Here is a 23,032-nt window from a genome sequence, read left to right on the forward strand (position 1 = left end):
GTTGAAGACTTGGGTATTTGAAATGTTCCGCAGAATATCTTGAAGTGAAAAAAAACGATGAATTAAAAAAAAAAATCCAAGTTGTAGGTTCGATAATCATGTGCTTCCTTAGATCATCGCCAATTTAAGATGAATCGAAGACTCGTAAGTACTTTAAAAGGAAGTTTAATCCAATGTAGAAAAGGAAGCACTGCCGGTTACAGGACTTCAAGCTCCGGCTGGCCCCATGCAACTGTCCACTATGATTCATGGGACTGATCAGATGTTCTATTCTCGAACATGCTGATCGTGCCATGAATCAAGTGTTTGGAAAATAATACATAACAAAGCTCGTGCATGCAAGCACGAGGAAAACTACAAAATGAAGATATAACACAAAGGCTGCTAAAACAGTAAATGATGCAAGTGGAGCAACAGTGCCACAATCCTGGGGCAGAGCTACCATTGATTGGAGAAGGAGCAGTGGCACCTGGCCTCAGAACCTTGAGGGGCCCATTGAACCCTGATCATTTCTGTATTTACTACTGCAACAGCAGTCATAGGGGCCATTTTCCTTTTTTGCCCCGGGGTCTATGACATCCTTCCTACGCTGCTGTCCCCGTTCTTCTCTTGTGACCTCCTCCAGTATAGGAATCCAAACATTTTTTTTTTTTACCTTGAAATGAGCAAAAGCCAATCTGGCAGGGACCCAGAAGATTGTACTGCAATCAATTCCCAGTAACCTCTCAAACTTTAGATGTCACTGGTCAAAGTTAGTGCTCTGCAAATTTACGTACTGTAGATGATGGGAAAAAATGCATTTATGCTTCTACTTTCTAGCTCCATTGCAGAGCACCAACTAACAAGCACAACATTATTCCACATACTTTGCTTAAAATCGGGTGGAGGACAGAGAAAATCAATTTTGATGCATTACTTGCAAATAATGGCGTTTTGTGGGCCCAAAGAATGAAGACTTGGTTGCCTTCTTTCCCTTATGCCTCTTCTCCTTTTTATCACTTTAATGTTCACTTTAATGTTCTCTGGCGCTGCAGCCCCTTATATTTGCTCTGTATTGCGGCTCTCAACTGCATTTAATAGAAAGACACTGAATTATTTCAAGACTTTCTTCCCCAGGCGAGCTACCTTTTCCTTTTTAAGCACACTTGACTAGTAGGGTTAACATGCTGAAGCCTTGTGTCTCGGGGCACCAGGACCTGCAAGTTATGAGCTCCAATGATGGATCACCAACTCCACCTTCCTCCTTTTGTAGTCGGTGAATTAAGTGCTGTTATAGTGAATAATAATAGATTTATTTATAGGGGTTAGAGGCGACAGAAGTTCATTATGGACACGTTTCTTATTAGCCATGTTGAACAATTGTGCTGCCAAGATAAATTGAGTGTATTCTCTGGTCTACCCCCGTATTACCGGACCAGTCGGGTACATGTTGCCTATAAGATGCCACACTTATGATTATTTTAATTCGGTCTGGTGGAGCATGGCTTCCTTCCCAGAGCCACATGGTCTGGAAGTGTCAGGTAGGCCTTCCTGCAGCTGGGGGGGGAGGCTGACATTTTGAGGGTAGCAACCACAACCTGTACCTTAAAAACTGCTTCTTGAAACAAAGGCTAGGTACCCAGTGTTGAAATACTTTTGTGGTGTGAGTCTCATAGTTACTTAGTATCATTAATCCGAGGGCTCTGTATGTCAGTGAAGCCTTACCTTCGGCAAGCGAGCACATTTTTAAAGATTTCCAAACTAGCTTTTTGAAGATTTGATGGTTAGTAGGCATGTCCAAAGCTGCTTAAGCCCAGTGGTTGTAAATGATTCCTGAACGTAGGCGCTTGCCGGCGACAAGTCACAATCCTGTAAATACTTCCATAGGAGGTAATTGAGTGTATGGGGCTCCGCTTTCTGGATTTTGTTTCAGCATATTAAGTAGGAACCCCGCCTGGCCAGCGTCTGTTTTAGCAAGCCAAACTGGAGTCGAATCTGTGATGGGGAGATGAAGCAAGGAAGTGAAAAGATGATTCTGTATGAGCATGGCGTTATGTTATTCAAAACAATAGCGTTTTGGCCTCTTAGTAGTATGCTCCCATATGAAATCACCAGTATAAGTTTGGCTTGTACTACTGGAAGAAGGGGTGCCAGTGAAGTCCCTGGCAATTTCCTTGAGGTTTTTTAAGTTCTACAGCAAAAGCCACACCTTTCCCTTTCATAGCTTCTTTCTGGGCGATGTCAAAGTCGTTTTTTTAAATCAATGATGACCCCTAAATACTTGTACTCATCTGTATTTTCAATCCACGTACCTCCCCAGAATCATGTCGAAGCTCGTTTTTTTTTTTTTTTGTTATATAGTACGGTCTTGTTTTTTCCAAGATTGATGGTCAGGCCGTTGGCCATAGAGTAGGTCTTCGTGACATTGAGCAGCTGCTGCAGCCCCACTAGTGCGGATGACCAAGACCACGTCATTGGCGTACAGAAACCATGAGATTGCCATTCCCCTTAATTTTGGTGCATGGATGTTGCAGGATTGCAACTAATATGACTGGTCTGCCAAAAAGAGATAAAAAGGGTAAAGCTAAGACGCACCCCTGCTTCAAACCGTGAGTAGTTGGGATTTTCCTGGAGAGGTGCATTACAGCGCCCAGCTTGATCTGCACGTGTGTATCCTCGTGGAGTACAATCAGCATGTCCAGTAGTGCTTGTGGTATGTTCCAGCTTGCCAACTTGCTCCAAAGCTTCCCCCGGTAGACGTGGTCCAATGGCGCTTTGTAATCGATAAAGCAAAAGTGTAAGGACATTTTGGCACCTTTTTGCTCCGTCCATTAGAAGCCAGATTGTCAAGATGTTTGTTACAGTGCCTGAAATTTTCCAGAAGCCGGTTTGGTTGAACATAATGCTAGAATTTCTGGAGGCCCAGAGTGATAGTTTTTCGAGCAAGGTCCCCTCAAAATATTTTGCCTCATTTTTAATCAAGGCTACTAGGCTTTAGTTTGTTGGCAACAATTTATCGCCTCTTTTGAATGTTGACTAAATGATCGAGCCCCTCCATGAAGCAGGCAATACATGCGAACTCCAGATCTGTGAGAAGAGCCGTACCAGAATTTCGGCCCAAAAAGCATCCTCTTGCTTAAAAACTGCTGGAGGAATGCCGTTTAGGCCAGGGGCCCCTTCCCTTCGTCCTTTGACTATCTACTGTTTGATTGTCTGCATTGGTTGTATTTACCCCTCTAGGGTGGATTGAATTTATGATTACCTTAGTGTCCTGCGTGGCTATTCCAGTCTCTAGATGGTTGAAATGTTCCATTAGAAACTTTGCCCTGGTGGCCTCTGAGAGGTGGAAGGTTATTTCCCCCGTGTTCCAACCGGAGTCGTTTATTGATAGAAGCCCAGAGCCTGGCACTGTAGTTGTATTTTAAGTCCGAGAACAATTTGGCCCAGAGATTGAGCTCTTTTGATGGCCCACTTCTGTTAATTTTTTTAGTTTGTTTTTCTTTTGTCTTAATGTCGCATGCAGACATTCATCCCCTAGTCTCTTCCGCAGGATTCTGAGCTATTTGTTTGCTGCCTTTTTAAGCAGCTTGAGTTGCAATGCTTGTGCCAGGAACCTATTGCTATGGTGGCTACTGTGAGCAGACCCAGTCTTGACCGATGTTGCAAGAAAGGTGACCGAGGTATTGAAGCTTTCTCTTCAATTCAGTGGAGACGAGATCTAACATTCTTACAAAGGTTCTCCAGACAGCAAAACCCTTTTTGCCATTCTACAATGACCTTTTAGAGCCAGTCTTAGCTGCTTGAGGGAGACGGACTGCTTCTTCAACTGTGAACTGGACAATAGCTAGAATATACCAGCCCACTCCCAGAGAACCTGCATTCCTGTTTACACAGTCTTCAACAGAAAACCATGTGGTGCAGGGAACCTGTTCCTCGTAAGTTCTCCCCCAGAGCTTATCCTGAAGCCCCAGTGGATAGGGATTGAAAGAACCTGGAGGCTTTGGGCACGAAAGTGTTTTTCGGCAGGCAGTGTGCATCTGAAGTCCATAAATGCTACCTGCTTCTAAGGTCTATATACCCACGCTCTTTGGGACCTGGCGCATCTGGTGACACCCAGTTTGCCAGAACACTTGCAATTTTCTAAGCTTGTAAAGGGCAGACCAGGAGGTATCTGGTCAGATTAACCAGTCTGGCCTGGACTTGGCAGACTCTGTGGCCAGGGCCTGGGCTCTTTGGTTGCCCTCATGCATCATGGTTATCTCACAACGTCAGGATTCTATACAGATGTGCAATTTTCCCTTATGGTCTTTGGCATTTTGGCTATTTTGGTGTATGTGGTGACAAGGAAGACATTTCATTAGAGCAGTTCAAAACAAGTAGGGCAGCTGAGGGCTCCCCTAACTGGCCATCCCCTCAATGTGACTATAGACAGGTTTGTTCGTTTTCGAGGTTGCTGGCACATTTAAGTTCTACCAGTAATAACCATGGTGGACAGGGAGGTGGGGTGGGAGGATGTAAGTGTCCTGCATTGCTTGTGTTCCGGTTCAGGAGGACCTGGCCAGACAGTTTGGGCTGGACTGTTCCCATTGGAGCAGGGTGAAGACTGATTTGCATATGGCTAGGTCCAATCTGAGGTGGCAGGGTGGGTGATAGACAATGGATTGGGACGCAGCCCTGAGCAATTGCCAGTGGCTGAGATTAATATAGTTATTCATTCGATCACCTTGTGTTTGATGCCCTAGTTAATAGCATACCAACCATAGCAGACCCTCTGCTCTGGCAGTACAGGGGGTGCGGAAAGGGCTGAGGCCCACCCACCAAGCAGTCTGCTGCCTCTGCCCCCCGCTTGCCCACACAACCCTAGGAATCGGCTCTAGTTTGTCCTTGATGGGCCATTTGAGACCAGTGGGTGGCAGGGTATTCTCTCTACAGGCAGGAAGGTTATAACCTGAGACCAGTGGATAGTTTAAATTGCAGAAAGGGGAGAAGTCCTATTTGACTGGGAGTGGAGCGGAATGTGGGGGAGAAAACTGGTCAGACAGAGGACCATCTTACACATCTTTGAGCAGGCGGTAGCAGGCCTCCTTTAGTAAGGAGCAGTGGCGTTGGAGCCAAAGCTGGTTATTGGGCAGGGGTGCTACTTTCTGTACTTCCTGGTGCACAAGAACCACAGCCATCTTTGATCCTAGACCTCAAGGTTTTGAATCCTTTTCTTCACCTCGAAAAATACGAGAAGCTGACCCTGATTCAGGTTCTTTTGTTACTGAAAGCAGAAGATGGGATGGTGCCCTTAGACTTGCAGGATGTGGGTTTCCACATACCGATCTCGCAGTGACACGAAGATATCTGCATTTTGTGGTGGGGTCCAGGCACTACCGGTTTGCAGTCCTTCCTTTTGGATTAAAATCAGCACCTCGAGTCTTTACAAAGGTGATGGTAGTGGCATGTCACAGAAGATTGGGAATTCCGGTATTTGGATGCTCAGACAACTGGCTGTTGAAGGCCAACACTTACATGATGATGTCATGCTACTTCTAGTCGACGTCATCCTTGCTGTTCAAACTGGTTTTTTCAGTCCGTGTACCCAGATCTCACCTGGAGCCCTCTCTGGCCTCCTGTTCATAGGAGCAATACAACACCCCTTCAAGCCTTTCCACATACTCAAAAGGAATACATATATTCAGTCCATGATTCTGGTTTCAGGCAATCGGTCAGATCCCATTACTGACTGTCTTACGCCTGCTAAGTCTACTGGTTTTCGCATCCTCCTGGTTACACATGCATACTGACCCATGAGGGGCCTCCAATAGTGCCCCCCTCCCAATGGCTGCAGCATCCAGGAGACTTGTCCGACACCTTGATCTTCTGGGACACTGCAGCGGATTTAACCTGGTTGGGTGTGAAGTAGAACCTTGTGGCAGGGATGTCTTTCTATTCCCCACCAGCGGTGGCCAAGGTGATGACGGATATCCCCATCATAAGGGGGAGTAATCATCTGAAGGAACTGAAGATCAGAGGCCTCTTATCTCAGGAAGAACAGATTCTGCATATCTGTCTTCTAGAGGTGAGGCCAAATTGGTTGGTGCTAAAGCCCTTGCTTACCTCACTTTGCGGTCCGTCAGTCCAGATCTTGACACACAATATAGCTGTGATGTAGTATATCAACAAACGGGGGGGAATAGAGTTGCAGCTTCTCTGTTGGGAATCCCTTTGACTCTGGTCCTGGGTTCACCAGCACAGGGTTTAGTGGGTAGCAAAATATCTGGCAGGTTCTCTGAAGTCATGTTCTCCGAAGTTCTGTGCCCTCTGTTAGCTGGTTTGAGGAGCCTTAGGACGTGCTTTGGTTGAAGTGTAATTTTCCTCTTCATTAAGCGTTTGCTCCAATACTTTCCTCAGGAGGCGCATTTGTCAAGACCGGGTCCACTTTATTGTCATTGTGATAGATTGGCCAAGGGGGTGTGATACACAGATCTCCTGTACCTCTCCCTGTGTTCCCCTTATCTTCCTTTTTAGGGCGGATCTTCTCTCCAAGTCAGAGGGCCAGGTTCTACATCCCACACTTCAGCGCCTCTACCTTTGTTTTTGGAAACTAAGCGGGGCAGTTTAGCTACATTGCAGTTGCCAGTGGAAGTGGTAGAGGCCATTCTGTCTGCTTGCCATCATTCCTCTAAAACAGTGTATTGCAGAAGGTGAAATAGGTTGGTCGCTCTGTGTACTTGACGTTCATTTCTCAGATATCCTAAGATTCGGGTTTTCTCTTGCACAGCGTGTGTGTGGACTGTCAAGGAATGCCAACAGAATGTCTGCTTTCCTCTGCCTTCAGGACCAACCAACCCTTTTCAAGTCAACCATCATTTTACGTTTTCTCAAGGGCACAGACTAATATGTTTCCCGCTACTCTGTGTTTATGACACAGTAGGACCTAAATTTGTTTTTTAACATTCCTGATGGGGTCTCCCTTTGAGCCTCCTCATAGTTGCCAATTACGTCTTCATAGTTGCCAATTGCGTCCGACTTTGTGGAACATTTTTCTTGTAGCAGTCACTTTTGCAAGGTTTGTCAGTGAGTAACTAGCGCCGAGCTTATCCCCACACTTTTCTACCCTTTTCCCTGACAAATTGGTTCTTCAAACCAGAGCTGTTTTCCATCCTGCACGGACTGGATATGAGAAGTGTGGTCAGTGTCCGCATAGACCGCACTAAGGATCTCCAAACTGAAGATCAGCTCTTTGTTAGGTATGCAGACAACCGGAAAGGCTAAGCTGTCCAAAAGGGCTTCCCATCGAGGCAGATCATCTTGTGCATTGAGGTGCGTTAGATTTTTGTATGAAAAGAACCACCTGAGGGAATAAAGGCCCATTCTGTGAGTCAAGTCTTCCAACTCTACCCTGGCAGGGGGAAACGTGTGGCTGATATCTGCAGAGTGGCAACATGGGTATCCCTTCACACTTTTGCTAAGCACTGCTGCTTAAATGCAGAGGTGTAACAGAACCGCCATTTTCCCCTTCTGTCCTCCAGGACTTCCTTTTCTGACACTTCATTTCAAGCCCCTCCAGCAAGTAATGTACTGCTTGACAATCTGCACAAAAGGTGAGGAATCTGCAGATAGAAGTTACCATCAGAAGTAAAAGTTATTTGCCTTCGGTAACTATCTTTCTGGCAGCTACTCTATCTACCTTAAGATGCCACACTCCTTCCTGTCTTCAAGGATGATAATAGGCCATTTTTAATAAGGTTCCAAACTGTTTATTACCCTGCACATCAACATACATAATGTCATTCTCATCCTCCTGCCTCACCGGTGTGGAAAAAGGGATGGGAAACTGATGTCTGCATGCTGGGGTGGGTGCTTTAGGGCTCCAATGACTTGAGAAGGACATTGATTCCGGTGTGGAAGATCTATGGGAAAGTATTCAGATCTAGTCTGGTGCATATTCAAAAGGTGAGGAATCTGCTTGTAGATGGAATAACCACCAGAAAGATTATTAGCGAATGTAAGTAACTTTTTTCGTATTCATATAGTAAAATAAATTAGACATTTGAAAATAGTGATAATCTCAGTTCTAAAACGGGAAAGAAATGCTGGATTGTATAAAAATAAGGTTCCTGAATTGCTGCCTTTAACACCTTTAAATATTTATATTTAGCTGAGGGCAACTTGTATTTTATTTAAACCATTTTAACTTTATATCCTTTTCAGGAAGGGTGCTCTTGGCCTTCGGATAGTTCCGTGTCACGACCAAGTGCTTCAGAGGTACAATATTTATTTGTTGTTCTATGAAAGATACGATTTCGAATTGAGTGCCAGAAGCTTCAAGATGTATTCCATATTTGCTGCTTTCTGTTTTTGTAATCAAAATCTTAGATATTGAAACTCCATAGTAACGTGAATTAACTTGGACCAAAGAATTGATGACCGAAGATTTCAGTGGTGGGGAGGGACGGGGTACCTATCACCACATTACTTCTGTGAAGATGTCCAAACCCATCCGCATCATGGGTCTGTGCCAAATGCTTAGGAATTCGCCAGATTGGATTCAAACTGGCTGGAGGTGAAGTCCAGAGCTTTGAATTCTGCGAGTCGCATAAAAACAAATTTAAGATGCCCATGGTGCACAGAAACCCTGGGAAATTGCTCCTTCCCATGGGATGGTTATGAAAAAAGAAAGCACAATAAGTCAGGAATAGGATGGCAGTGCTTTTAAAGATGGATGAATCCTTGCATGACAACTTGATGGATTGTTCTGTGGATCCTCCAAACACACCTATGCATCTTTTTTGTGTCGGGGGGAAAATGGAAGTAAAGTAGTTTGTACATTGATTAATTTCCATTTGGTTAATGTATTTGCAGATTTTGAACAAAAATGAAACCGTTTCAATTGAGCTCTTCAAAATGCTGCTAACCTAGCAGCGCCAAAGACCAATCAAGATCCTATGTATCCCTATACCAGGTTTCAACAGTGGTTGTTTCTCCAGGCTTCGGTGAATTCTACAGAGAAAAGTGTCTTACGCACAAATGTTAGTGGCTTCTTTTTTTCCATGTGAAAAATAAAGGCTTGCTAGTGTGCTTCAACGTGAGCTAAAGCCCTGTTTCTGCTTTGAAATAAGGCCCAGTTATCTGACAAGATGCATATGCTAAAAGCAAGAATCAAAAGCATTTCTATGCTCACAAATTCACCTGCGCCCTAAAACAAGCATTAGCAATGCAATCGGTCTCGCCTTTCGAACCTTGTAAGTATTTAGCCATGCGGCACATAATCGCACATTACTGCAAAATAGTTTAATCACAGAAGCTTCTCTTGACACCCTTTTCTGGGAACCGCCCACCCTTTTACTTTGGTTATCAGATGGTATTACCATACAGTCAGTAGGCCACTGCAGATTACAAAAAATACCTGTCCTCCAATGTGGCGGTGATGTCACAAGGCGGCTTGGAGGACTCAGAGCGCACCATCTGCAGCCCGAGTCCCCAGAAAAGTGCCTCTCTGGGAAACCTCTCAGCACAGCGGTTTTCTCAACAACAAAGGTGCGCTGGAGTGAATGCCTGCTTGTGCCCCTAGAGGACTGTAGAGTTCGTGCTGATACAGGAGCACTCTAGTCATTCACTGCTTGTGCCCTAGGGGCACTGTAAAGTGCACACTACATCAGAGCGAAGGAATGCAGAAGACACGCTTCAATCTGTCTCCACAAGCTGAGGAAGCAACTGTGGGGCGCTGTGCTGAGCAAATAAAAGGTGCGATGGTGAAACATGAAAGTGGGCGTCCTGCCTGTTTTCACTCGCGCTGGAAATTGAAAGGGCCGGAGGGAACAGCTTTGCGTAAAGACTGCGTGCGCATCGCTGCTCGTTCCCGCGGCAATACTCCAGGGGAGTCAACTTTGTAAAAAAGGTGGGACATGCACCAAGCATTAGCCATTTGGAGGCTACAATTTTTAAATGGTACAAAAGGGGGTGGTGATGGACGGAGCATCAGAACCAATCAAACACTCACACCCAGTCAACAGATCTGGGTTTGATTCATCACCGTTCTTTAGCCCACTCTACCACCCCAGTTCAGACATGGCCATATGCAAATCAGTCTGACCCTGTGCCTCATGGGAACAGTCCAGCCCGAACTGCCAAGCCATGCCTTCCCTGGACTGGAAACAAGCTTCCTAGGACCGGTTTCTGGCATTTCAGCCGTCTTCAGCCAGGCTTGCTTGAATCCAGTGGCAAAGTGAGCAAGGGACTCGTGTCTGAGCATACCCTGCCAACTTATGGCGAACAAAGCGGTACAAAAGGGGGTGGTGATGGATGGAGCATCAGAACCAATCAAACACTCACACCCAGTCAGTCCAGGGAAGGCATGGCTTGGCAGTTCGGGCTGGACTGTTCCCATGAGGCACAGGGTCATACTGATTTGCATACGGCCATGTCTGAACTGGGGTGGCAGAGTGGGCTAAAGAACAGTGATGGATCAAACCCAGATCTGTTGACTGGGTGTGAGTGTTTGATTGGTTCTGATGCTCCGTCCATCACCACCCCCTTTTGTACCGCTTTGTTCGCCATAAGTTGGCAGGGTATGCTCAGACGTGAGTCCTTTGCTCACTTTGCCACTGAATTCAAGCAAGCCTGGCTGAAGACGGCTGAAAGGCCAGAAACCAGTCCTAGGAAGCTTGTTTCCGGTCCAGGGAAGGCATGGCTTGGCAGTTCGGGCTGGACTGTTCCCATGAGGCACAGGGTCATACTGATTTGCATATGGCCATGTCTGAACTGGGGTGGCAGAGTGGGCTAAAGAACGGTGATGGATTAAACCCAGATCTGTTGACTGGGTATGAGTGTTTGATTGGTTCTGATGCTCCGTCCATCACCACTCCCTTTTGTACCTACAATTTTTAAATGACGCATTAAAAAGCTAGTCCAAAGCATGGGATGTGTCAGACCCCACAAAGTACATACAACAGATCACCTGACAGCGCAAGCGCTCTCTAGGCTCAACCTAAAAATGTATTACACACAGTGTATGGTAAGTTGGGATAGGCTGTACACAGTTTTAGATAGATTGCCACAAAAAGGCAAAAAGACCTAGGGGGAATATACCAACACTTTTCATTCGGTTTGAATCCCAAAAGTGGTTCAAATCCAGTGCAAAGTGTTGTGTAAGAAAGTAGCCTAATGTAAGGTAAAGTAGAGCTATGTGCTACTTTGCAGCAAGCGAAAGTTCCATGGGTTGTACATGGGCATTACCGTGCACCCACTCACTGTTTTTGATGCAAAGCTCTATCTACTGAAAAATGTAGACAAGAGTTTATGCCAAACATGTATGCCTTCTTGAGGCAGATGTAAAGTATGAAGTTTTTTTTCTCTCAACTTTTCAAAGTTTGCATTCATACTGCAAACAAAGTGGCAAACGTATTAAAAGGCACCCTTCCACTACAAACCCTATGCTTGACATCACCTGCCCACTCTTGCATTTGTCAGAATGTAAATAAGACATCCTTGTAAACTGTGACAGACATGCCTACCTTTCCGAATATATACTTTTGTCTGCACCTGAGGCTTCCAGGCCACTTTGTACAGGATCAGTGGAAAGTCTGAGAGCCTGTCCAGAAATGTAGTTTCTGCTACAGCCCTGCGGACAGAAAACGTAAAGTTTAAACTCCATCTGCTGACAGTCACTCTCAATAATGATCATGCAGACAATATGGCATTCATTTCTTCAAACAATTCTCAGTAGACAATACGCCACCTAAGCTAATGTCTATTCTGAGTCGTGCTACACCCAGTAGACACACATAAGAACTCAACAGGTTTCAATAGTTTGGCACACAGACAATGAATGACACTGTAGTTACTCTAGAGCCGACAGTGGCCGGTTGTAGTGTTCGGCATAGCAGAGGCCTGCTATGCTGAAATGCTGCGAGAGTACAGCACAGTTACTGCCAGCTGAAACCCCACTGCTATCACAGCAACGCAACGGGTTTATGGGATTATACGATTCGCAACCGGGGAGGGGTTGCTCAATATAAGCAAAGTTTATGTGAAAGTGTTTTCCTAATTTATCCTCTTATCTCAGACCATCGCAATTTTAAATGAGGATTGAAACTTAAAATTAACTTGGAACATTTATATAACTGCGAGATCGGGGTTTTGTTTTTACCGAAAATAAACTAATCCTAAACCCACAAGCTGTCCTTACAAGATGTAACAGTCGATACTACCTAACTTCAAATCCTCTTCACAGATAGGTGGATTTCTAGTTCTTGGAGGTTTAGGGGCCAGAAGGGGGCCATAGCCCTTCTGTTTTTCATACTCTACGATGAACAGATTTTTACACTTGTGGCAGACAAAGCCGTTACTATATGATTTCATTCTCCACTGCAAGATGTCATTACACTGCAGAGATTAAAAGGGCCTCAGTTGCAATGACAGTACAGAGCAGCTTTAAAATCTAGAAACCATTATGCGAGCAGCTGCAGGAGCTGGCTGAGCAATTTGAAACTTGATCACTGCAGCGGTCCGCCTGTAGGTGTCTCTTTATGACACATGGGTCTCTCCTTGTTGTCCCAGTGGCCAAAATCACACGGGCTCTCCTGACATCAGTGCAGATGCCGCACCGATGTCGAATGAATGAGTTACATTGGAAAACAAGGCATGCAAGCAGCGTGCACGTTGTTGCTTGTTCCCGAGGCAATACTCCATGGTAGTTAACTTGAGAAAAAAGGTGGGCCATGCTCCAACTGTTAGCCATATGCAGGCTACCATTTTTTAATGACAGACAAAAGCCAATCCAAATTAGTGGGAGGAGTCAGACCCCACAACATACATGCAACAGATTGCCTGACCACACAAGCGCTGTAGGCTCGACCTAAAAAACAGACTCTGCTCATGTATCACAAAGTTAAAGTGCAAGTATCAAAGTTAAAAAAATGTTTTAAGATGTGCCTACTGCAATTTGCATTGCACATGCTTAGCATGAACTGTGTGCCATATAATATTCATCAGCTGTTAAGCAGGGTAGATATAGAAGATTGTTCTCTTAAAACTTCTGTCATGGGCAAAGGACTGCTGGATTAAACGGAATAATTCTTAGACTGAGTGCATCCCCCCCATGAGCCAGCCATACTTTGAACTCTGGTCAGGGAACACTGCCTCTCAAGATCAAGTCAAAAGCCCAGACTTCGCGTTGGATACGTTTCCTTGCGTGACATCCCAGACCAATGTATCCTTTCGGGAACACCTACGGGTGCTCAAATGTAGAATGGATTTTTTAGGTCGAGCTAGGGCAGCTCCTGCGCTGCTCTGCGGCATGCTGTATTGGAGTATGTAATAGAAGCCCCGCCCACTCTCCGTCCATATTTGTCATTGGCTTGTGTCATTGTTCTTTGTAAATGCTGGCTTCTGAATCGTTAATAGGCTTGTTAGTCCCTCCTTAGTACCGCATTGTTTTACTTTGTAACTTCCCATGAGGACTGGCTCTTTTACTTCGGTTGTTACATGGTATGACTTTTTTTTAGTCTGTAAGCACTATTTTCTTCAATGAGTCTCTCCTACTGCAAGCACAACATGCTTTCCTGCAACATTCAGAGCACTATGCGTGCTTTCACTTTCCGAGCAGCCAGGACAATGGCGGCCGCTTCTTTGAATAGGTCTCGCATTTAAAAGAGTTTGAGCTATTGGCGTTGTAAATGACAATGCCTTTTATTTGTGTTAATTAGCAAAATCGATAAATAAAAGGCATTGTCATTCACAATGCCAACAGCTTAAACTCTCGCAAATGTGAGACCTATTGCATTGCAAATGCTTGTTTAAAAGCCGATCCATAAAAAAAAAAATCTGCAGCTGCATGCATAAGACTTTGCGTTTGCACAGCCTGTGCAACTTGTCACGCATAATAGTCTGAATTGTAATGCACCGTTGTAATGCACCCATTGTGAACCGTTGTAAATGGCTGGGGAGAAGCAGCAACAAACGGGCATCCCAATCGTGCAGTAACAGTTTGCACAGTGTAAGCTGCTACAGTGTGACTGCTTACACTCAGTGTGTAGACTACAGACACTGGACCCGCTGCACACACTCCCTGAAGTCTCATTCCCTCTTTTCACTTTTTGTGGCTTTGTGACCACCTGTCACTTTTCTCGACAGGAGTTGCAGTGCAGGCACATTGCATAGACCTGGATCTGTTGCCCCATTACCGGCCTCCATCCTGGTGTTCGCTCCTTACTAAGAAGTTAGGTCTTGTAATTGATAATGTGAGTGTTTCCGAGTTCAAGCATAATGGCTCTGAATGATTCTAAGGTTACGAGTCTGGAGAGGAAATACTCGCTAGAGAACAGCTATTACAGGTAACTTTTCCATCTGCACCACACATGGATAAATATACTTCTAGATTCAGCTGCCCCTCTGGTTTATAGTCTGCCGCAAGCGAATAGCCGTTAATCACCTAAATTCTTTGGATCAAGAATGGATCCCAGCAGTTATTACAGTGAACCCCGGATGCTGAAGGCATCCACACTTTGCTAGTATATCTTGTTAGTCAAGGCATTACACTCATATACAGCAATGCTCTGCAGTGTCCTGAGCAGCAGTCTCATCCATCTTTCCTCTGTGTCCTGCTTTCTTGAGAAGGGGCACTCATGCAACAAAATGAGGATTTGCAATGCACCTGGGGAATGAGTTAATAACCTCACATCACCACAAATGTCTCATAACGTGTGCATACAGGTGACTGCCTCTGAAGTTCACCTGTATAGGTGCAGCTGAATAGAAAAAACTGTGGGAAGTCACTTCTGATAACTGTGCGCTTCTGAAGTTCTCAGAAGTGCCAAATAGATGTAGGTAGAAAAAGTATACTTTCAGATTCAGTAGCTTTGTCATTGTATACAGTAGAGGAAAGTGCAAGCTGTGCATTGGACATACAGTGTCCATTTTCTACTTAGGGAGAGTAGTGAATGTGCTGAACACCTTGGTGCTGTCTTTAAAGTTCTAATGGTTTTGGAGTGCAAAGGTGCCCTGTATAAGAGTACTTTCCATTCTCAGTACATTGACATAAAAAGTGAGTACAATTGGTAAGTGGCAGCTAAGGGCCCGATTCCGATGCGGCTCAGAGCGCATCTGAATTGCCCGTTCAGATTCCTTTCCAACTGAGCCATTTCGATGGGCTCGATCGGAAGGGAATCCAAATCGGTTTTCCGAATGGCCTCCGATGGGCTCGCCATTCGGACAGCCCACGGTAATCCCTCGGCCGGCTCTTTCTGGCCGAGGGATTACGATGGCAGCTTCCCACTGCCTTTCTGTGCCGGCCTTTCCGACACATTAAGGCATTGGGAATCTGTCTTTGGGTGCCCCCATGGGTGCAAGGCCTCTGAATGGTGGCCTAGGGGGCACCTAGGGTGCCCCCCCGTTGATCCCTGCACCCAGTGGCAGGCACCTTGAGGTGCCTGCCAAGGGGTGAAGGGATTAACTGCACCTCTTCTCTTTGCAATGAGAGCATGCATTCCGTTCTGAATGCATGCTCCCATTGTAAAGAATAGGCATGCGACTGAACAGGGTTCGGTCGCATCCTAATTCCTGTGCTGGAATCAATGACAGGAGTTCGTTCAGTTCCAAACCGATGTCGGACGGACTCCGGTCAGTCTGACATTGGAATCGGGCCCTTAGGGGGGAAACATGTTTTAGTGGGTGTCCCTCAATCCTCCCCCCCCCCCCCCTCCCCTGGCGAAACCACTTTTTTTTTTTTTCTTCTTCTTTTTTTTTTTTTTTTTTGGCCGAAATTTGAGTTTTCTTTTATTGAAATGTTTGTTTTTCATATAAAAGGTGATGACTGTATTTTCTATTTTCCTTTAGCAGAACATGTATGCTCCAAGGTCCCGGGATCGATTTACTGCTCCTTCATTCATGCAGCGGGATCGTTTCAGTCGCTTTCAGCCCACCTACCCCTATGTGCAGCACGAGATCGACCTCCCTCCCACCATCTCCCTGTCCGATGGCGAGGAGCCACCGCCCTACCAAGGGCCGTGCATGCTGCAGCTGCGGGACCCAGAGCAGCAGATGGAACTAAACCGCGAGTCTGTCAGAGCACCACCCAATAGGACCATTTTTGACAGTGACTTGATCGACATTTCAATGTACAATGGGGGGCCATGCCCACCAAGCAGTAATTCGGGCATAAGTGCAACCAGCCACAGCAGCAATGGGCGGATGGAAGGACCACCCCCGACATACAATGAGGTCATGGGCCATTACCCTGGCTCCTCCTTTTTCTACCACCAGCATCAGAGCAGCACACCACCCCCCTCCCAGAGGGGGAACAGACTCCAGATACAGCAGAACAGTTCAGAGAGCACAATCATCCCTATAAAGGGCAAGGACGGCCAACCAGGAAAACCTGTCTGAGTCTCTATGAGGTGCACTCGGGCCACAAAGAAGAAAGAACAGCAGTAAACAGAAGCGTGGTGTCCATGTTTAGCCCCTTTTGCTCCTGCTAAAAAAAATGGCATTGTTTTGACATGGTACAACTTGGTGAAACCAAACACACAAATAACTTATTCGGGGGGTTTTGTATTCCTTTTTAGAAGAATGCATGCACAGTGGATCTCTGCAATGCAAACTTCCATTTAGTATGACATCTGTTAGTGCGTTGAGGGGAAATGTTTGCTTCTGCTTTTTTATTTAAAAGAATGATTTGGTTATTTAATTGTGGAAGGATATCGCCCAGGTCTCACCCAGAGAGCCTGTTTTGTATTCTCTGGAACAGCAAGATAGAAAAAGTGTGTTTACTGGGTAAAATAGGGAACGATTTGGCCAGTTTAACCTTTTCTCCAGCGTCCGAGTGAGGTATCGGGACACAAACACCTTCACATGAATCTAAATTTTTTTTTGAGCGCGCCAAGGTTTAACACCGAGAAGCAAGATGAATGCAGAGAGTTCGTTTGTGTTGTGTTTTTCTAAAAAAGTTGCACTATCTTAATGTTAAAGGTATATATGAGGGATCTGTTATTTCTCAAAGTTGCTATATGTCGTCTTAGTGTGCGGAATATCATCTAGCCCATAAGATGTGGATGTGATCCTGTTACCCCGTTACTGTTTTACTCTGCCACAGAGAGTAAGTAACCAGTCGTCTCCCAGCCAAGTCAAGGAATGCCGAATTGCTGTCTCTGCAATAATTTGCATCTTGGAAGCTTTTTGATGGAAGGGCCGAAGCATGTACCTTGCACATTTTGCAGCACTTCCGTTATTGTATGTGTACCCCCTTTTCCTTCTATACACACACGCATCCATAAAGAAGCACTGACACTTTCTTATGTCTGTAGTGTCGCATCTTTGGCATGATTTGGTTCATGAGGATTTATCTGTAGCACAACCAGACCATTATGTCCACCTAAGCCCAACAGTAACCTGCAATAATCTCTTTCAAAGGCGAAGGTTTTTCAGAGTCTATTCCATGCCGGCCTACGCTCTAAAGCCTGTCCTGCTTTCTGCAGTCAGGAGTAGAAGAAAAGAGCAGTGCTATTTATATGGAAGACTTAAGCAGCGGTGGTCCATTCCAGAACTGGGTATAGTGAAGATGCAGGTCAAAAAAACTCCGGAAATCACTGTCCACCGTTCTACCTGTGATGCCATTTGTGGCCACTGCTAGTAGGCAAGATACAGTATTGAAAGTTCCCTCAGAATTTTCGAACTGCCACCATCTGTAGACCAAATGCACCATGGGTAATGGGGTATTCTATGAGCGGTGTAAGCAGAGTAACCGGTTCCTGCAGAGCACAGGCTCTTGCAGTACTTCTTGAAGACCCTGGGAGGGTAATGTTTGCTACTGTGGGTGTGGTCTTAACTGCCTAAAGTGACATGTCATAGGCTCATTCATTGAAAGTGGAGTATTCACCATAAGGATGCCACATTGACCATGCCAGCTCCTACAGGAAGCATTTTGTCATAATACTTCAGTCATTTACTACAAGAGCTTGTTCTAGGAGTTTTCCCATGAGACACAGATCGCAGTACTTTAAGAGCACAAGAAAAAGCACAATTTATAGGGGGCAGTAAGCTCATGGCACAATTATTCCCATTTGCCTTTTCCTAGAAACACATTAGGCTGTGACTGATCAACAGTCAGGGCAAAACGTTTCACTGTGTCACAAACAGTGGCAGTTTCGCATGCATATAACAACTGCACGTTCAAACTGACGAGTAGTGTGTGCGCACATGGAATTTTGTCATGTTTTTGTGGCTTTACGCAGTGGATCAGGTACCCTGTAGGCCCCTTAACATTGCACATTATAAGTGATTCTCGCTGGCTAGGTCATTTATTTCCATGTCTCCGCACCAGTAAGTGACGTGGACCATACCTGGTCCCTGCTGGTGACCGTGTGCCAACCACATGGCCTGTAGGCATGCACTCTACTCTCTACAAGTGCACTGCTTGCGTTGCAGACCCACCACGTCCTGCAGTGAATCTCAGATCTGTGGAGGTTTCGAGCTTTCTCTTTCAAGCCTACTGAGTGGATCTATAGATGGGCGATTCTGTGATTGTTTACCACACACGCTTTTACCTTGATGTTAATAGTCATTGCTATAACCCATATCGACAATTAATCAGATGACATTGGCAATTTGATGGTTCAGTCGACTTTTTTTTTATTCGCTGGAAATAGTAGTTGTTTTTTCTCGCATTTAGGTTTTGTTAGAAATATGGCTATACAATGGATATTACTGTTGTGAAACTGTGTCCAAGATTCATAATGCTTCATGAGTAGATGCCCGATGACAGTCAACAGCATTAGGAAAAGAGAATGATGCAGATTTGCTTCTGTTTGTTTTGAGGCTGCCAGTGGTAATTCTCAGAATCCCAGTAGCTATGGTCATGTTTCTGAATGACCTGGGACCTCTGTTTGCAATGATGTGATAATTCTGACTCTATATTTCTAAAGTAGGAACCTTTGAAACTCCTCAAAACCTAAAACTAGATATTTTAAGGGCAACTATTCTGCTTTTACGTAAAAAGCTGCAAGGAATAAAAGTATTCTTCTCTAGAATGGTGATTGATTACTGACACGCGTTTTTTTTTTCTTTTCTATTTTTTGCCACCAGGGAGGGATTTGCATTTCCCATTCTGACACTGAAAACAGCATGACAGTAGATTGGGCATATATTGGCAAATAAAGCATGTTGTTAGGATTCCGACTTCTGACCTTGGGCTTTCACTGTAAACTGCACATGCAGTAAAGTTCCATATCGGTGTCCACCTAGCCCAAGAATGACATTTTAGGAAAGGTCGTACTGGTTTATGATCCCGCTTTATAACTGTGGTCTAAAACCTTTTCTATGATGAGAGCTACTTCTGAGCTGTGAAAACCTTCCTGAGCTACTCATGGATATCATCACTGTAGCAATAGTGACCACTTCCAATAAGATTACTGTTGTGACCTCCCCATGTTGCATTACTGACAGTGACCACCCTCTGCAAACAAACCACTCCGTTCTGGCTCATACTGGCATTCTTCTGACCTGGCCCAGCATTCACTCACACACCGTGTGACTAGTAGATCAGCTGCAGCTTTTAACTTTGCTAGATAGAGAACAGAGACGTGTGGTCATGTTCTAGGTCCTGGCCCAGCATTTACTCACACCGTGTGACTAGTAGATCTGCTACAGCTTTCAACTTTGCTTGAAAGAGAGCAGACACGGGTGGTCATGTTCTTGGCCTCCACCCCCAAGCATTCAGTGTGTTTGTGTTAGCATGGGGCGCTGTCATTGGCTTGGCTAGGTCGGGCTCCAGCAGTGTGCAGTTGAGCTGTCTTTTCTCCTTCATTGTGCTAAACCCTCTGTGACCCGCTGGGCTTCTTCTGCAAGCTACTGCCAGGAAACTAGCAAGCTACTGCTAGTTCATGAGCTACTTCTTGACGACCCTTGATCTACAAAAAACCTCAATGAAAGCACTTTCTGTTTTTGTGAACCCCTGAGCTCCATTATTTCCATCATTTAAAAACTGTTCTCGATTTTAAGCTGCTATCAGCTCTGTTATCTTCGTAAGTCTTTCACTCTCAGATTATTCCCTCAGAACGATCTGGCCATTCCAAGTCCACATTTTCCTTTCGCCCCAGTATCTGCAATAGGTTAACAATATATTTTACAGTGTGCTTGGGGGAGGGGTTTGCTTTTTTTAGCATATGGATGTTGCATAGTGGCGAAGCAGACCTCAATATCTTCATTAACATGCTAAATGTAAAAGGTTTCATTTTTGCATTATGGTCAAGTGGCTGAAGCCAGGTACTTACGATCTAGATTATTCTAATCCGGTTCCATGTCTATTTTATTTGTACAGGCACCGGGATCTCCCATTCCTGACATCCTCTCCTCCCCCCGCCCCTCCCCCACTTTTTAAGCATCCCCTCCTTTGCGTACCTTGAAGCTTTTCTTCATATTATTTTGAGCATTCATCAGCAGTCGCCAGTACAATTTAGTTTTTCAGCTTACTAAAATTGAGGTACACCCCCAAAATACAAGCAACTGAATGATTCAAATGTTAAACAAATGAAGGTGAATATTAAACATTTGTCTTCAGGCGGGATGCTTTGTATCTTCCATTCCTAAGGGCTTCCAGACAGAATGTGGGAAACACGTCCTTGTGTTTGGAACACCTCTTATTTCTGCCATTGTAGAACAATGTTCTACAGTTTTAACATGGAACTTCAGTGCAGACACCTTCAAACACCATAGAGGGAATGGCATTTCAGATTGACTCCAAATACACTCTATCAGATAAACTTGCTAGTACATAGCCTACATACAGTTACTTGTGCTATTTCGGTTTGTCAAAAGATGGGTGAAAATGATTTTGGGTTCTCCTAGGCTTGCTTTCAAGGACCACAGAGCCGCACCAAGTAGACTGTTGTCAGGCATGGGAAAATGGCATTATGACTGCAGTGGAATGTGTCTGTTCACAAAAGTTCATAGCAGTGCAACATGTGTTGCATCATGTTCCTTAAACTCCTAGAGTTCTTTAACCTAAACGTGTGACATACCAACCGCCCTTTGATCTGGAACAAAACGACGGGCACTGTTGAGATGCAATGACCCCTCCAAACTGTGTTCTTCCGTGTTGAGATTGAAGGACTGGGTCAAAGACAACCATTGGGTTTTTACTCTATTAGTCCTAAGAGATCCGTTCCCAAGACATTGAAATCCTGGTTGGGCTAGTGGTGAAATCTGTGGTGTATGTTTTTTGGAGGCCTGTATTTGTAAAGATATTGATGGAAAATGCCAAATAACTGACTGCTGCTGTGGTCGTAGGTGAATTGTATCGCACGATTAATGCCGGTTTCTAATGTACACAGTGGTAATGGCAAGCAAAAAAGTGCTTAAACAAAGTAGGCTGTATAATAGATAGAATGGCGTAGTCTGGTGAAAAATCTGCTCAAACTCCCGCAGTGGGCCCTAAAAGTACAACAGATCCGTCCGGCTGAGTGCCAGCCTTCCTTTATGTAAAGAATAGAAAGGCATTCCCTAAGGTCTGGCCCCAAATTTCCAATTTGAAATGACTGCACTAACTCGTTCTCCTCGAGCCTGGGTCTAGACTCCCCATCCTTCATCACTTCCTTGTCAGAACAGTAATTGGATCCTTTGGAGTTAACCACATAACATCCACCTACAGGGAGCCCCATTTGATCACATATTGTGTTTTGCTGATTGAGCCATGGATTGTCTAGCTTTGTCTGTATGATCTATCAGTGATAGGCAAATGCAGCAATCTGAAGAAACATTGAGGGTGCAGTTTTGTGCCACATAAACTAAAGTAATCCTTTTAGAGTGGGGATCCACACATAACAGTGCGTTCAGATGACAATTGTTGACTAGACAGTCTAGGCATGAAAGGGTCATCATTACATCGAACAAGCAAGACAAGACGAGAAATTACCACCTTCTGTTTCTGCCTTTATTTCGTTCTTCGTGCTGTAGTAGCTCAGAAAATTTGAACTAGTAACAACCAGGGTTATATATGTTAGTTCATCTTTTTATTCCTACCTTTGCAGTGGTTTAATTGTATTTTCCAACACGGTGTGTAATGCTTTAGAATCTGCTTGTGGGTGACTTTCATGCCCTCTCCTGCTCTCCTTGCCCCAGCCTTGTGTTTTTTTTTTGTATGCATTCATATTGGGTGTCCTTCTGATACACAAGTGTGCAGTTTTGATAATATCTACAGCATGTCCAACTTCCGGTGCCTGGTCTCCATGTCTGAGCAAAAGAAGGAACTCTCTTGCACTCTACGCTCCTCGCGCCTAAGCTGTGCCTCACTTACAAATGGTGCTTTTTCCACACGTCTGTCTCCTCTATCGTTCTCTTTGTGAGGTGCTGTAAATAACTTGAATCTATTATGCACATATCCTGCCCAGTGGGTAGAACAAACAATGTTGTTGATATTGTAACATAATGTATAGATGGTAACAAGTTCTAACAAGTTGGCATAGAATTTGTGAATGCCTAATGTGCTTTGTCCTTTTTGTAAGACCGTTTGCAAAACGAATGCATACAAATGACAAATGTCTATGTATTTTATTTTCCTATTAAATATCACTATTATATCATATGGAAACAAAAGGTTGAACAAATTAGTTTTTGACCAGCCTGTGCTTAGCATCTTTGCTGTGAAAATCACCCTTCTCCTTTAAAAACATAAAAAAGACTGCTTTAAACATTGCACTTAGATGCTTGTCACATTATCTCTTCTTGCTCGTACTAAGTTGGACCAGTATTATTTTTAAAATACATTTTTTGTTTCACATGAATTTGTCAAACAGCCCTCCTTTCCTACAGTGCTTCTTAAAGGGGGGGCTCCTGCTGCTTTTTTGGTAAAATAAACGTCGACTTGTTTTTCTGATTAAGGTCAAACTTTTTTTTTTTCTTTTTTTAAAGAACAAAAATAACATTGGAGGATGTACCGACACACACTCCCTCCACCACCTCAAACAGCAAGGGGTGTTGCTTTTCTGTTTTTGTTACAGTGCTTCAAAAGCAAACGTGGAGTAGTCTGCAATGAGTGCATGGGACACATTTACCAGGATTTTCTGTGGAGCAGATG

General features: G+C 44.6%; 1 protein-coding gene across 7 annotated transcripts in view; it reads left to right on the top strand.

Moving 5' to 3' along the window:
* The window catches only part of LDLRAD4 (low density lipoprotein receptor class A domain containing 4), a 332,740-nt gene extending 310,083 nt beyond the window's left edge, over window positions 1-22,657 (top strand). For 3 of the 7 annotated variants that reach the window (XM_085605872.1, XM_085605871.1, XM_085605873.1), the window contains 2 exons: window positions 8,179-8,232; window positions 15,805-22,657. In XM_085605872.1, coding sequence (XP_085461998.1) covers window positions 8,179-8,232; window positions 15,805-16,350 — 600 coding nt within the window. In that variant the 3' untranslated portion in view covers window positions 16,351-22,657. Of the gene's footprint in view, window positions 1-8,178; window positions 8,233-15,801 lie in introns of all 7 variants that reach the window. The other 4 variants (XM_085605867.1, XM_085605868.1, XM_085605870.1 and 1 more) reach the window with 2 other exon arrangements.
* Window positions 22,658-23,032: the final 375 nt, after the last annotated feature.

This window comes from Triturus cristatus, chromosome 5_1 (assembly GCF_964204655.1).
Source record: "Triturus cristatus chromosome 5_1, aTriCri1.1, whole genome shotgun sequence".
In the NCBI taxonomy this organism is placed as follows: domain Eukaryota; kingdom Metazoa; phylum Chordata; class Amphibia; order Caudata; family Salamandridae; genus Triturus; species Triturus cristatus.